The 16,804-nt window shown below is 45.5% G+C and overlaps 1 protein-coding gene across 1 annotated transcript; it reads left to right on the plus strand.

Annotated features, from left to right (window-relative positions):
- Positions 1 to 2,672: 2,672 nt before the first annotated feature.
- fscn1a (fascin actin-bundling protein 1a) lies at positions 2,673 to 14,049 on the plus strand. The gene is made up of 5 exons (XM_063186564.1): positions 2,673 to 3,651; positions 8,856 to 9,012; positions 10,041 to 10,162; positions 10,756 to 10,923; positions 11,881 to 14,049. Exons 1-5 carry the CDS (start codon positions 2,829 to 2,831, stop codon positions 12,087 to 12,089), a joined length of 1,479 nt encoding a protein of 492 aa, XP_063042634.1. The 5' UTR covers positions 2,673 to 2,828; the 3' UTR covers positions 12,090 to 14,049.
- Positions 14,050 to 16,804: the final 2,755 nt, after the last annotated feature.

Consider the following 16,804-nt stretch of genomic DNA (forward strand, 5'->3'; position numbering starts at 1 on the left):
CATTCCTCACCCCCACCCTTCTTCACACTATCTCCCTCAGAAAATGCAAGCGGATAGAATAGTTGCAAATACAACGGGATTAAACCCAAATAAGACACAAATTCATGTGCTGGTCCTCTACCACATAATCTCTTCACATATCTACATTTGCATCTTTGATAAATGCTACCACTGTTGTCTGTTCGTTTTTTTTTGTTTTTTTTTAAAGCTACCTGGCTGTAGAGAGAGTGTATCCCATGTATTTTGCAAAATAAATGCAAAAAAGGGCTAACCATCTGGAATGGGAGATGGCTATGTGCAGACGAGACAGCAAAATTATAATAGACTGTGAATTTGAGATTGTCTCTCACACACCACAAACACGCAGGCATGAGCATGCGCAAACTCACACTCGGTAGGACACACACACACATACACAGACACACACACACCCCACAAACTGTCTCCAGGATATGGCTGGGACACTAACTGTAATTACGCCCCTGTACTTTTTTTCCAGAGTGTAACTCAGTAGTTATAATTCTTAAAACTAAGCATAGGGCCCCAACACATCTGACTGTTTGCCTCAAACAGTTTGAATTTTAAAAGTGATGTGCTCAAAGGTGTTACATTTGCAATGAAAAGTCATTGAGCCATTTCTATAATCATATCTAAATATGATTTGAGAATATGGATTAAAGGTTCAATGTGTCAGTTTTCCTTTCAACCTTCCTGAACAAGAAAAGACAAAAAATACCCAACATAACTGTGAGTTTATCATGTCATATATCAAGGAAAAAAACAAGAAACCCTCAACTGAATGTCACTGGTTAGCTAACACAATATAGAGTAGTTTAATGTAAGAAATGAAAATGTAGGCCTTAACATGCTACAAACTGGAACTTTATGGGTACAAGTTTGCCGAATGAAAAGGTGAATTAAGAAGAGTTATCGAGTCAGAGGGGCTTCCCCGAGAACGAACAGGAGCCCATGCCAACCTTTATATACCTAATCTGATCTCACTAACACACTATCTCTCTGTCAGCACCCCGGCTCACACCACACCACATCATAGGTCACACACTACATAGCTAGCTAATTGCATGGCTGGCAGCCTAACTCTATCTGATAACACCATCTACCACAGGCATGCTCCCTGACACTATGGCCCTCTGTTTGCGCCCACCCAACACTACATTACACCAGGCTAACTACATATCTGGCAAGCACCCAAAGGGGGTCCCACTCCCATTGGAGAGTGAAGCAGATAAAAGGGACCTTTGATGGGAAATGTAAATGTATTTACTACATAGGGTGTGTTTTGAATTGTCTTGCAGCCATCATACAGACAACTATGTGGTGAGCGAGTTTCATTTCCCATTTGGCCTATCTCTCCATTTGGGTCTACCCATGCCACCACACGATGCAAGCAGGGCCGGATTAAGATGACCTGTGGCCCCTAGGCTACAGGCTGCTGTGGGCCCCCCTGGAAGGCACATTTCGCAACAAATTTACATAGACAGTGTCGTAATTGTGAGCTAGGATAACATGCCTACCAACTGTACTCAGGACGTCAGATGAATTTTTCAACATTGCATTCTGTCACAATTCTGCAATTTTTCACGTTTGGCCAATCTGAGGCCCCCTGGCAGGTGGGGGGCCCTAGGCTGTAGACATATCTAGCCTGTGCGTTAATCCAGCCCTGGATGCAAGGCTAACTGCATAACTGGCAAGCAGCCCGTGGGGGGGTCCACTCTGAAAGAAAGACTCAGATAAAGGTACCATTGATGGGGTTCTCTAATTAGTCTGTTGCCTGATTGTCCTGTTTACATGATAATTGTGGCCCTCTTAGACGAAAAGTAAGAGGATTACTTCTTTATGTTTTCATATACAAAGACAGCCATTTCTTGCCAGACAATTACATGTAATTTTCATGTAGGCTATTACGCAATACACATCCATAAGGAAGCTGTTACTTCCTATGTCTGACTGACTGACTGACTGACTGCCTTGCAAAGTCTGTGCAACTGGTAAGTATTTTACACCTACACCTAAGAGTGCCAAGGGTACCATTAGGAGGGAGTTTTGTGGAAGCAAAAGTATCAAAGCTCACCAGGTTTCAAGGGATGTTTGTTCCTGTGTGGCATGCCAATATTATTTGGCCTGAGTCATTGTTTATTTGACTCTATCTTCCTGAACGTCTGATCTGCATGTTCAGACTATGAATAGATCTTTGTGAGGACAAACACACCAAGTCCTGTTTCCTCATCCTCTCCAGTGGCAATGAAAGTGGGGCTCATTTAAAAGTCAAAAGGCGCATAGCCTTCTCTGATCAGCTCCTGAAAATGTGTATAATGGAAACAGGAGATCACTGTGGATTACTCTGATTACACTATTTTGTCTGCACGCCCTAATTCCGATCATAGATCTCAGAAGTTGTGTTGCTTTACTGTGCCATAGATGTCAGCATCATTAGGCTAATAGGCCAACAATTTGACATTTAATGTAGCAGTGAACATAACACACACCTAGGTGTGTGAAATAAATAACTTTAAGGGTGTAGTTTTGTGAATCTGAAATATATTTGGCATTTACATATGAAACTGTAAGTAAGGTTTTTCAGATTCTCTTCGGTACGGGGGCGGGGCAGAGTGCCTGACATCATTCATCTGTATAAAAGCGGCAGCTGTGGCTTCGAGCTCGCGCTGAGAGAGGCTTCTGAACAGGGCGCGCACGCTCCCCCAAACAAAGAGACCACTCGGGCATTATTCCATCCACAGAGCGAGAGCTGCAGAACCATCCTCCAGTAACACAACGAAGCATCCTCTCTCCAACCAAAACAAATCACCATGACGGCGAACGGAACAAGCGACATGCTCAAGATCCAATTTGGGCTTATCAATTGTGGGAACAAGTATCTCACCGCCGAGACATTCGGGTTCAAGATCAATGCCTCAGCGACCAGCATGAAGAAGAAACAGATTTGGACACTGGAACAGAATGGTGATGACTCCAACGTGTTCTTTCTGAAGAGCCACCTCGGACGGTACATAGCTGCAGACAAAGATGGCAACGTCACAGGTGACAGTGAGACCCCAAGCCCCGAGTGTGGCTTCATCATCACTGCCCACGATGATGGGCGCTGGTCCCTGCAGTCGGAGCCCCACAAGCGCTATCTCGGGGGCACCGAGGACAGAATTACCTGTTTCGCTCAGACCATCTCCATTGCAGAAAAATGGAGCGTCCATATTGCCATGCACCCCCAGGTCAACATCTTCAGCTTGACGAGGAAGAGGTACGCTCACCTGAGCTCCAAACAAGACGAGATAGCCATTGACAGGGATGTTCCTTGGGGCGTCGACTCCCTCATCACCTTGGTCTTCCAGGACCAGAGGTACCACCTGCAGACCTCCGACAACCGGTTCCTGATGAATGACGGCAGCCTGGCGCTGAAGCCTGACAAGACAACCGGATACACGTTGGAATTCAGGTCTGGAAAGGTGGCGTTCAGAGACTGTGGAGGGAAATACCTCGCTCCCTCTGGTCCCAGTGGAACCATGAAGTCCGGCAAGAGCTCCAAGGTTGGGAAGGACGAGCTTTTTGTTCTGGAGCAAAGCCATCCTCAAGTGGTGCTCACTGCAGGCAATGAAAGGAACGTGTCTACCAGACAAGGTGAGCAGACATTTCCTCTGCCAAGGCAATACAAAAACCCTGAATTGAATGGTTGTCAGTCAGCCTCACTGTCAAATCACTCCATAGCTGTAGTAGTGATTGTTTATCTCCCCGTGCGTAAAAACAAATGACTGATGATAAGTGGCCAACCAAAGAAATGCACTATGCATATTGTAAAAGGGAAAATAGAAATGTATTCTTGCTAACTGCTGCCAATGGCACATGCAGTTTAGATTTGAACACACACACACACACACACACACACACACACACACACACACACACACACACACACACACACACACACACACACACACACACACACACCATGCTTTTCTTACTGTGGTCCCCGGGTGGGCATGGGTGGATCTGCGGCATTTGTAATTATTGTCTGTCTATAAAGCAGGCATCCACATGACTAAAAGACCTCTTTCCAGCAAGGCAAGTGGTCTGCAACCCCATCATTTCACAGATGTCAGAGAACCATTTTGAAGAGAGGAGAGAAAGAGAGTGTTGGAGGAGGGTAGCTAGCAGCAAGTCTCCATTTTGTCACTGCATTGTGAGAATTGAAATGAAATGGTTCTCCTCCATCCTTCCCTGAACAGAGCACACTACTGTGCACAAACCACCTGAAAAATGATACATGTATTGATTCTTTCCTCCAATCCGTGCACTGTACACCAACACATAGCTGTGAATTGCATTTGCAGACTGTATGCTGGCTATTATTGCCCCATTGTGAAGTTGCCGGCATCTTGTAATTGAATTATGAGTGAATCAGCGCAGCACTGTAAAAACCCCGGGAGAGAGTGGTTCAAAGACCTTTTTGTCTGCAAGAATGCAGCACAGACTTTTATTAGATTTCAACCAACAAAAATCCATCACTTTTTATGTTCTGAGCAAAAATGTTTCTCTGATGCTTGACCCTGCCATGCTTTCCCATCCATCTTTCCCTTTCTCTCCCTCCCTAAGCCAGCTAACCTCCCTGAGGTTAGCTGGCTAACATCACTGCAGACATTTGACCTCTCTCAGGCATGTGGGGTGCTTTTGACCACAGCAAGAGTGAAATCTGAAAGAGGCCGAGTAGTATATTTACACGAGCATGGGGGCTCGTGTGGAGCCCGTGTGTTCCTTTTCTCTCTGGATGGGTTTTTGTTTCTGAGTGGCACAGTGGTGTTGGGGCAGACAAAGATGCTGAATCCACCCCCCACCCCCCCTTGCTGACATGCAGTAGATGGATGTGCAGTGCAGCCTGGGGGCTTTTTGGTGCCAGTGTGCTGGATGGGTGCCAAGGGCCTGGTACTAAGGGTGGCACGTGGTGGGCTTTGCAGGTCCAAATAGAAAAGGTGGTGGGGTAGGGGGTTTCGGGGGTTTTACGTGGTTGTGTTTGTTTGGGGGTGGGGTGAGTGTGTGTGTGTGTGGTGGGGTGGGTTGGGTTGGTTCACCCATGTGTTGTGTCCTCTGGAGTTTTTTCCTCTTTTTTCATTAGTGCCTTCACTTTGGCTTGTGTTTGTGATTTGGATTTAGGATGGTGTCCTTGCGTTTGCTTGTTGGGTTTCCAAGTGAGGCATATGCTTGGAGGGGGGTAGCGGAAGAGGTTGGGTAGGGGGGCGTGTGCAGCTGGATGGATGGGGTGATATAATCAGAATTTCACAAGATAATCCATGCTGCTCCTCCCCTTTCTCTGGTATTGTGATGGACCGGGCGAAATGTTGCCCAAATATGGCCCAATCATGGCAATTGTGTGCAATCACATTACGAAAAAATCTGGTCCAATACAATGCAATTTTTTTTGCTCCCATCTGCAATAATGCGTAACAGCAAATGGAATTCAGTGTGCTGAGAGGGATTTTTTTCTCTCTGTGTCCCTCCCTCTTCTCTCTTGAAAAAGCCCTCCCATCTTTTTGAAGCATGTGCCACGATTGTTGCCCAGCATTTTGTAGGGTCGATTGAATGGCCTGAGATTGTGCTGAGGGATGAAAGGGATCTGGGTGGGAGAGGAGAAAAGAGGAACAGAGGAGAGGAGAAGAGAGCCGAGGGGAGGCTAGGGGGTGAGCTACAGCAGCAGAGGCAGCAATGTGCTTGCGGAGGGTGGCGTGGCTGGGTGAGAACAAAGGCAGAATGATCTGTCCTCGTCTCCTCCTCCTCTCTGCTCCTCTCTTTCCTCATGCTACACCCCAGCTGCCTGCCTCCCTCCCTCCCTGCCTGCCTGCCTTCCCTGGCCTCTCAGCAGCCCCTGGAGCTGCCTGAACAATAGGGGCCTCGCGGCCAAAGGAAGACCGGCAGGAGGGGAGGGAAGCGTGGAGGGATGTGAGGAGGGGAACCCAGAGCAGGCTGGATGGCTGTTGTAATGCACAAACACACACACTTACATCCACTCTTTCTGACACACACACACACACACACACACACACACACACACACACACACACACACACACACACACACACACACACACACACACACACACACACACACACACAAACCATGAAGAGGGGGGAAAACCCCTGCATTCTGGAAGGTCTCCGCGGTGTGCATTCTGTACGGTCTCCCCGGTGTGCTCCAGGACCAGTGTGTCTCCAGATGTTCCTCACCCAATCTATCAGTCTGACTACAGGATTAGGGCTTTGGCTTGCAGAAGGCCTCCTACCCCCTTCCATATCTATCTGCTCACCCCCAGCTGAGTGTTTTTTGGGGGGGCTCTTCGTGCCGGTTTGCCACTACTGGCCTGGTTGGCTCTGCTTCAAGCTCAGCATGGGCTTAGGCAGATAACCGTCTCCCTTTATGTTATCTTTGGCCAGGGACAAGTCCTGTTGGGGCCGTATTCATGACCCAAATTCATACCCTGCTGAGATTTTCCCCCCCTTCTGAAATTAGAATTGCATATTCAAGATGACACTTTTTTGTTAAACATTGCATGGTCTTCGCATTCCAGTTGAAATTTGCATTGAAATTGGGCATTGGAGTGAGAAGTTGAGTGGGATACATTTCAGCCATTTCTTCTGCTGATGTGGTTTGCCATGTTTACAGCAATGACGATGACCTCTGTGACATTGCTGCCTGGTGTTGGATTTGGCATAAGGGTGTTGAACAGGGCAACGTGGTGTTGGAACAGATCAGTAGAATATTGAATAGTGACGACATGGTGTTGAACTGTCAAGCACTTGTCCTACAGCCCTAGTTTGAGTGGGTAGAGAGATCAAGTTGATGTCTGACAAAAATGCCCTCAGGACCAAACAAACTGGTGTGGGGGAGGGTGAGAATTGTGTGTGTGCATGCGCTTGTGTGCGTGCATGCGTGTATGTAGGCGGATGAGGGCTTCCTGGTCAGTTTGCAGCAGTTGGTGGGTGGTGTGAGATGAAGCAGAAAGTGCTTTGTTGAGACACGTTGAGACAGAAAACTGATCAGTGTTTTCCTTTTCTTCTCTTTTCTTTTTGTTCTCCCTCTTCTCTTCCCCATTTTTTTCCTTTTTTTCGCTGGCCGCCTCCTCCGTTCTCTCCTGCATCCAGGATTGATTTAGAGCTGGCTTAGTCACTCTCCCCCTGCTGCAGATTGACCGTTTGGGAGCATGTGTTTCTCATCTCGGCCATTTATTTTCCTTGCTCATTCATCCCGCATAGTTCTGTGGAAACTCAATCTGCTCTGCTCTGCTCTGCTCTGGGTCTGAGGCTAAAGCTGTGGCCGTGGCCATGGCAATTCTTTACCATTGCAAGCCAATGCTTTTAAGAGAGTAGGAAAAAGAGTGTAGATTTTAGTGATCACATTGACATAGATTAAAGAGGAGAGACAAAAGTTGTGGATTATTAAGGAAATGGCAAAAAAAGTCTCCCAACATCTTTTTGTTTCCAGTTGCCTTTCCACAACTACTCTTTTTTTCATCCCTAATGTTTTCAGTGGAGTGCATGATGTCCGGATTTTTCAGCTCTGTGGGAGTCTGTTTTTACAGGAAGGCATAATGTTAGGGTGCTTTATATCCATTTGCAGTTGGGGGGTGGGCCATGCATTGTGTTTTATTGTCGAGACGCTTGACATCATCTACTAAATATACTTGTTGTATGGCAGGGACTGTATGTTCACATGAATGGATGATTCATTAGCAGTTAAGTTGCCACTATGGCTGCATTATTCAACATAACTCCTGCCGCCCACCCCATCATGATGGGCTCTAACTTGATTTCATCCATTTTAGACAAGAACTGGCCCTCTGGTTTTGACATTTATAGCTGTATAATAGCTGTGTGTTTGAGAAGGGATGTAGTCCCCATGACCTACTCTGGGCTCTAATGTATAGTGCGAAGCATCCCTTACTGGCCTTCTGGTTATGAGCTTTCTAACTGCATCGCCATAATATTTTGGGCTCTGAGAGAAGAGGCAATGTGTAGCCCACATGACGTCCACCAGTCCCTTATAATTTCACTCTGAGTAGTCGCAAACTGCCGACCTGGGCTGCATTTCTCGACAACATCATTGCTAACGAAGTTAGCAACTTACTTGGTTGCAACGCTATTGTAAAGCTAGTTAAGTTGCTAGCTGGTTAGCCACAATGCTTTCGAGAAACATGGTCCTGGTTTTGGCCTCATAGCTAGGCTGTCTGCCTATTGGATTCTCTTTGGGAGCGGATGTATGCCCGTGACCTCCTCCTCCTCCTCGCCCTAGTGTTGAGTGTGGAGTATGAAGCATCCCATTCAGCAGCATCCTGGCATGTGCAGTGGCCCGCAGATCCCCAGGAGATTACCTTCCCGTGGAGCTGTTGGCAGGGTGCTGTGGTGTGCGAGTGTGAGTGCGTGAGCGCGTGTGTGAGCGTGAGTGTGTGGTATGCATGTCAGCTGAAGCTGCAGAGAACAGGAGAAAGGCGAGCTGCTGGCATGTCTTCTACTGTACAGTACAGTGCGTAAGAGGTCAGAGTTCACAGCCTGTCTAATCCCCACTCTCACTCACTCGCTAGCTGGACGACTTATTTTGCTCAATTAGTGCGACTCAGGCTGATCAAAGCAAGCCAAGCTGCATTCCTTCCTCTTCCCATTTCCCTTTTGTCAAATTAGCAGGATTTCCAGTGGAGTAAATCCCAATGCTAACGACTTCATTTTCTCTCTCTCTCTCTCTCTCTCTCTCTCTCTCTCTCTCTCTCTCTCTCTCTCTCTCTCTCTCTCTCTCTCTCTCTCTCTCTCTCTCTCTCTCTCTCCCCCCCCCTCTCTACCCAACAGGCATGGATCTGTCAGCCAACCAGGATGAGGAGGGCGACCAGGAGACCTTCCAGATGGAGATCAGTAAGGACACTAAGAAGTGTGCCTTCAGGACCTGCACAGGGAAGTACTGGACCCTCACCGCCAACGGAGGCCTCCAGTGCACCGCCTCCACCAAGTAGGTCACCAAGCGCCTCTTAAAGGGACACTGTGTGAGATTTTTAGTTGTTTATTTCCAGAATTCATCCTGCCCATTCACTAATGTTACCTTTTTCATGAATACTTACCACCACCATCAAATTCTAAGTATTCATTATGACTGGAAAAAATGCACTTTTCATACATGAAAAGGGGGATCTTCTACATGGTCCGCCATTTTGAATTTCCAAAAAAAGCCATTTTTAGCAGCAAAAATTATTCTACTTGGACCATACTAGAAAACATTTGTTTATTACTTTGTGAACTTTCATGTAAAGATCAAATTTGGCAATAGGCAGCCCAGTTTCAATGATCAGCATAGTTGCAGTACCTTTTTTGACCATTTCCTGCACAGTGTCCCTTTAAGTGCACCCCATTAATATTACACTTAGCAGATGCTTTTATGGAAAGTGTATTGCAAACGAGTGTGCTAAGCACAGACGTTAGTGGATGTACTAAGGCGAAGTTAGATGAGCCAGAATTACAGGGCTGTGTTGGTGAGTGGAGTTTGAGCTGTTTGGGAAAGGAGGTACTTTGAAAGATTGTTAAAAGCTGATGGATCATCTTGGTAGGTCATTTTCAGGTTGATCTTGCAGATTAAACCTAATACCAAGTGATGCAACACCACGACACAAAGTATTACGCATGTCAAAATTCCAACACGCAAGGAAGTCTGGATTGCAAGCTGGTTGCTCTCGCCACCACTAATGAGTGAGAGATCATGCATTCCCAGAGAGGTGATGTTATATCACAGAATACACTATCAAAACCTCAATGCAAAGTGATGTGAAAATATTAGAAAAGTGAATGCAGGAAGGGTCAATGATGTGCTGAGTAACAACAAGTTGATTCCCAGTCATTTTTTATATCTTTTTTAAGCACATATTCCTTGTACTATACCTTAAATCTAGCCATCAAACATCTATGTATTTACTAATGTTAACTCTCAGTTGATTATTAAGAGTTTTGTAACTTCAACCAAACTTGTCATCCCCATTTTGTTTTCAGAACTGCAAATTGCTATTTCGACATCGAATGGCGCGAGAAGAGAATCACTCTCCGTGCTGCCAATGGAAAATATGTTGCTGCCAAGAAGAACGGGCAATTGGCAGCCACCATAGATGTTGCAGGTGAGAGAAGTGGACTTTCAAGTGCAATTAGATCTGCAGAGATTTAGGATCGAATTGATCGCTGTGTCTGTTGGATTGATACGTGATTGCGTGGTGTGTGTGTGTGTGTGCTGTTGGCTAGATGAATAGCTACCATTACGCAGTGGGATGTCCTTGCTGATGGTTATATCTCTTTCTGTCCTTCCTTACTACTTAATTTGCGGAGGGCACTTTTAGTTGTAATCACATTATTATGCTCTTTTCTTTGGCACTTGTTTGCAAAAGATTGTGATACAAGTAATGCATCATCTTTTAAAGTGATGTACACATAATATACCGGTCATAAAAGATGATCAATAAGACATGAAGGATGTGGGGTGTGCTGTGGCATAGTGCGCTGGGGCGTCAGACCACAGATAAGCTTGGGTGTCCATGGGGACACAAGTATGAGTTGGCCTTGGTCGTTTCCCCAACCCTACCCCATCTCTCTTCCATTCTCTTCATTTCATAATCCTCACTGTCCATCCTAGAGTCAGAAGAAATAAAGAATGTGTTATAAATGTGTTACATGTGCCTTGAACATGTCCGCCCTCCTCCTGCCTCCTCCTCCTCAGGCGAGACTGAAGAGTTCCTGATGAAGCTGATCAACAGGCCCATCATCGTGCTGCGTGGGGAGCACGGCTTCATCGGCTGCAGGAAGGTGACCGGCACCCTGGACTCCAACCGCTCCTCCTATGACGTCTTTGGGCTGGAGTTCCGGGATGGTGCTTACAGCCTCCAAGGTTTGTGTTGGCTCACCCCACAGTGGTGGACCGCTGCTGAAAAGCTGCTGACTCAGGGATTAGTGTGGTGTGCTTTAGTAGCTTGGGCTAGTCGTGACTTTCTTTGATTTCCTTTGTCAGAGGGCTTTTGAGGATTGAAGTTGTATTGTGATTGGCGTAACCGATTGAGAATGAGGAAGTATACACAGTCAAAGACATTGAGCCCGTTTATATGGCCGCAATAATCGGGTTATTGGAATAAACAGGTTATTAGAGTAAACAGTTTATTGCTGTTTATATGCAGTCCGTCGGTTGCCTGTGTCCCACTGAAGTGTGTGTGACACGAAGCTAGAATTTAAGGCTTGTGATTGGCTACTTATCCTTCTAGAATGACAATAACCTGATAGCAACCCGATTATGCTGGATACATGTCTTCAGAAATCAGTTTATTAGCCAAAAACCTACCTGTGCAAATCAGATTTCTCATAAACCGTTAACGGCAATAAACCGATTATGAGAACAGTTTATTCAGTTTACATGAGTGCTCGAATAAACCGGTAACTCCAAAAACCTGATCATAAACAGTTTATTGATGTGCATATAAAGAGCTCATTGAAATGCAGACTTTTTGATGGCGTCCCATTTAAGAAATGCTGTAGCGGGTAGGAACTTGGATGTATAGGCTACACGCTACTCTACAAAATCACATTTGTACAATCACACAAAACACACAATATTTTACAATATACGATATTTACAATATACAATATTTCTTTCCTCATGTTTTGCCACAAACACACTTGACTAATTCACTATATTATTAACCAGTTGGTTTCCAGTATTCACTCACAGATGCAACCAAAATGATTATATTTATTTCCTCATGTTTTGCATTTAGTGTTTCCGAGTTTACACATTAGCTAATGTGCTCGGTTACTAGCTGGCTAATATGAACCCGTTGGTTGTTTGTTGTTCCAGACTCCACTGGGAAGTACTGGATGGTGGGCAGTGAGACCTCGGTGATCAGCAGTAGTGACACCCCCGTGGACTTCCTGCTGGAGTTCTGCGACTACAACAAGGTGGCCCTGAAGGCCATGGGCGACGGCAAATACCTGCGAGGAGACCACGCCGGCGTCCTCAAGGCCAACGCAGACGACTTGGACAGTTCCACCATGTGGGAGTACTAGACGCACTTACATGTACCACTGTGGCTTTGTTTGATTACGTTTTTTTGTACAATTATATTTCTTGTTTTTTTTGTTGCATTTTTAAAACACGTTTTTTTTTTCTTCCTCAATGAACGTGCACAAATAAGAGGGTTATGATTGGTGGAGAAGCCTGACTGGGGGACTGATGGGAGTTTGCTCTCAGTCAGATGGCTCTCATTGTTTTTAAAAAAGGACTTGTTTCGTTTCCAGATGGAGACACATGTGTCTATTCCAGCGTCCTGGGATGAGTCTGCTTCGCTAAATTCAGAGTTGTCTATCTGAAAAGCCCATGAAATACTCACAGAGTTGTCCATTCGTTAGTCTGCTGACTGAAAGCCAAAACGGTCAAAGACAAAAAAAAAAAAAAGAAGGCCTAATCTCCTCACGTGCCAGTTGTTCACCGTCTTTGTGTTCAACATCTAAATTTTGGGAGGGGGAGGAGATCATCATAATCAAGCTGCTGCTTTGGAGAGTGCAACATCTCTCGCCTCACTTTCTTTATCTGCTTTCATTTCCCTGCCAAGATTTAAGGAAAGGGGCACCAGATCCTGATCGTGGATCTTCTATAGGGCAGAGGGGCCAGCGCCCTCAGTGAGATGGTGCAATGTAGTATTAAGGAAGATGGCTGAACGTGTGCTTTTGCCATATGTACAGTGTATGTTGGAAGCTGAAAAGTGATATAAGGGACAACAATACCCACAATCCTGTTCTGTAACCTCATCTCACCTGGAGGCCTATAGTTGAAGTAGTATGTGTATGTGTGTGTATATAGCGCAGTAGTCTAAAAGAAAAGAAAAAGATGCCTTCTCTACTCTCTCTCTCTCTCCGCTCTCCCTGATTCTCCCCATCCTAATGCCAATCACTGTTGTATTACCCCCTCAACCTTAGCCCGACAACAAGCCGTGCTCCAGGTCTGTTCACATACTGTACCCAGACCACGCAGGCCAAACACAGTGGTAACTGTTTGAATGTTTGTCGAATATATATGAGTTTGTTTTGTCTTTGCAATGGATTGCTCTTGAGGATGAAGCAATCTCCCAGAGCCACTGGAAGAGATGGTGATGGTGATGCTGATGATGATGATGATGATGATGATGATGATGATGAAGTATGAGGACCACTTATTATGGTGAGCATCTTAAGCTGGTCTCTGAGCGTAAATGGAAACGTGCTTATATCTAATTGAGAATGAACTGGATGTTTGTTGTTTGTGCCATTATAATTATTGTTCATTACGAATGAAACATTAACTGGAACATCTCTCCGTTGTCTCCCACACTGAGACCATGAAGGAGGCGATCAAGTTTCAAAAACAAAAAAAAGGTTTTAAAAAAAGAGTAAGAAAAACCTGCAACAGAACTAAACTTTGTGGGAGTCATCGTAACATTATGTGCCGTGTAGCGTGTGGGGTCTCACTTTACTGTCCTGAAGGTATGTTGTTGCAGGTTCAACACGATATTTATGTTTAATCAAAAAACAAGTCCTCCATCCTTCCTGAGCCACCACAATTAACGAAGGAATGGCGAGTATGTGTTCCACTGCACACGTTTTATATACAATAAGGCATGAATCTACCTGGAATGTGCACACTATTCACTTGACAGAATAATCTCAGAAGTTTTTGTTGTTTTTTGTTTTGTTTTTTACTTTTGTCTAAGGCACAGGCATTATCATGATCTCCATTGCGTCATTTGCATAATTGCTACGTACCTGTTCTTTCTAATTGTAAATAAAAAAATATCTCGCTTTTTTTTTTTCTTACAAGAAACAACTGTTTTTTATCATCTCAACCTTTGTGATCTCTTAACCACTAGCTCTATTGTCCACTGCAAGAAAGAGAGAAATTCTCAGTTAGGAAGTAACCTGATTTCACAACTGGAAACAAAAGTTCATGTCATATTTGGCCCCCCTCAAAGCCAGTGGGGGGTCGCTAGTGTGATTCATGACACATCAGGGCCAGCACTGCCTTAGTCATAACTCAAAATCAGCTCAACTGACCTCAAGAGTGCAATGACAATACAGCAAAAAAGTGCACCGCACCCCAAGATTACGTACACACATGCTGTTGACAACAACTGGTGCTTCTCTCTCTCTCTCTCTCTCTCTCTCTCTCTCTCTCTCTCTCTCTCTCGCTCTCGCTCTCTCTCTTGTTTTTTTAACCACATGCCAATACTTACCACTCTGGAAGATGCATCAGTAATCTAATATAGAAGCGATTACTGCCTACTTAAGGGTTTATCTCTGCACCAGAATTGGAATAATTGAGGGAAATCAATGACCGAGTGAGATTCCTGTGTTTTTTTTGCTTTGTTGGAAACAGAAGGGTATGATGATGATGATGACTGTGCCTATGTATACAGTATTGTCATGACAACATTCCACATCTCTACTTTGTAAAAGTATCTCCTGATTTGCATTTCTATGATTTTGATATTGTGGTCATTTTTTTCTTTCCTTGTGCCATGGATACAGCTGAGATTCAATATGAAATAAAGCAAAACATTTGAGTATGTACAACGGACTGGACAGATTCTTGGGCTCTTTGCAGTGTTTCACGGTTTTCCATAATTAACTGAATCGCATGCAAACACTTCTGGAATTTGGGAAGAGGACAGAACAGTATCTCCCCTGGCTATGTTTTTCCAGGCATGAATTTCTGGTTTATAATCAACCCCCAAAATAGCTGATTGTCCTCCATTTGATAACATCATTTAATAGCAGATAATGTAATACTCTACACACCTTTTCCCCGATATCTCATTGTATTTTGTTGCATCTCTAAGGCCTGAAACCTTTCCTCCCTCTTGCCTTTTTGTCTCTGACTTGAGTCCACAGAGCAGCCTAAACTCTGCTAGCCATGACTCAACCATCCAGCATTGACTTTGGAACTCAATCTGCTCCCCACATGAGATGGGCTTAATGCGTCCCTCTACCCCTTCTTTTTTTTCTTCCGTCTTTCTCCTCCCTCCCCCCTTTCCTTCTCCTCTCCTTGGGCAGAAATTGCTCACAGAGTCAGTCCTCCTCCAAGTTCTGGCTTTCCGACTGCCTGGCTGCCTGGCGACGTTCATAGTGCCCTGCCTGCCTGCCTCCTGAATGGGGCCTTTGTCTGCCTGCTGTGGACACGGATTCTGCTGCAGGCAGCGGAGGCGGCCATTTGCATGGAGCCTCTCACCCGCCCACATCTGTTGAGTCACGCAGATGACCGCAGCATTATCATGGCTAAATTGAGCGATGACTCTCACGGTTTTACGTTAAACATTTTATGACATGGGAACATTGCTGCACCCTGTAATTTTACTAACAGTTCAAATCTGAGAACATTTGATGGCAGCTTGATGGGAAAAACCTTTGTCTGTGGCATTTTGCAAGTACAGCAAAGAGCTACTGCAGTGTGTGCTCAATTCAATGCGTCTGTATGTCTGTGTGCTGGCCTCACAACATGCATACTGCATACTGGGCACACTACAGGAGGTGCTGCATCTCTGCTGGAGTGTGCTCTCAATTTTGCGTGTGTGACATTACATGCATACTTCATACTCCAGGAGGCACCTCTCCTTCAACACACAAACACACACACACACACACACACACGCACGCAAGTTTGACCCGCTGAGGTTGACGTGTGGGAGTTGGCTGGTCCAGAGCATGGCGTGACGAAGGCCAAGACAGCAGCTGGGAGGAGAATGATGTAAACTCAGACCCTTCCACCCCCACCCACCCCATGACCACCTACCCACATAGAAATATGCACACACACACACTCTCTCTCTCTCTTTCTCTCTCTCTCTCTCTCTCTCTCTCTCTCTCTCTCTCTCTCTCTCTCTCTCTCTCTCTCTCTCTCTCTCTCTCTCACACACACGCAAGCATGCACGCACGCACACAAACATCCACAAACTTTTTGGCTCTCCACTGGCTGGTCTGAGCCCTCTCCCTCTCCCTCTCCCTCTCCCTCTCCCTCTCCCCCAACCCCTGTGAATATCCCCTCTGCCCCTTGTGAGCATTGATAATGCAATATAGCCGGCAGAACGGCCTTCTAATCCACTTTGTGCCGCTCTCCAAAACAGGGCCAGGGGCAAAGATGTCGGCTGGGTTAATTGTGTGGATGGTCCCACAGGCACACATAGTCTTCTCCTCACCAACACATGCATCCAGCCGTCAGTGCAAGCAATGGTGATGTATGAGTGACCATATTCCAGGAAACGACACTGCTAAGGTTTTTTCCCCATTTGTCGCAACTTGATGGGATGATGTGTTTATTTAAATTGGAATATCTATCTAGAACATTCCTCATATTGATTTCATGTCATTTTTGCGGCTACTGATTGAAACCATCCCCGCGAGAGGAAACAATTACTTTCATGAATATGTAAACGGTTTTGAGGGTTAATGTTGTCTCGCAGATCTTTCCTGTCAATGTGCAAAGCCATTTCGCAGAGAGCAGTACAATAGTGGCCCTACCACTGTGGCCAGTTGGCCCTGGATTGTTGGAATCTTGGATTGCTGTTGGCATGACAACCAGCAGTGTGAAGAAAGAGGGGTGACTCCTTGGGGATGAGGAGGAGGAGGTAGCCAACGCAGATGGTGAGATTTGAGAGACAAAACAACGCTGATAACAGGATTTAGGCTTGTGGCGAGTGGTGACGGTGCTTAAAATCAGTCTCCTCAATCCTCACAAACTGCAGTTACAGGCAATG

This window comes from Engraulis encrasicolus, chromosome 2 (genome assembly GCF_034702125.1).
Source record: "Engraulis encrasicolus isolate BLACKSEA-1 chromosome 2, IST_EnEncr_1.0, whole genome shotgun sequence".
In the NCBI taxonomy this organism is placed as follows: Eukaryota; Metazoa; Chordata; class Actinopteri; order Clupeiformes; family Engraulidae; genus Engraulis; species Engraulis encrasicolus.

Excerpts from the sequence above, each read along its gene's own strand:
- fscn1a (XM_063186564.1), top strand. The coding sequence starts at position 2,829 with ATGACGGCGAACGGAACAAGCGACATGCTCAAGATCCAATTTGGGCTT. Across the intron at positions 10,163-10,755 it reads AGCCACCATAGATGTTGCAG|GCGAGACTGAAGAGTTCCTG; the intron begins GTGAGAGAAGTG and ends CCTCCTCCTCAG. Across the intron at positions 10,924-11,880 it reads TGGTGCTTACAGCCTCCAAG|ACTCCACTGGGAAGTACTGG; the intron begins GTTTGTGTTGGC and ends TTGTTGTTCCAG.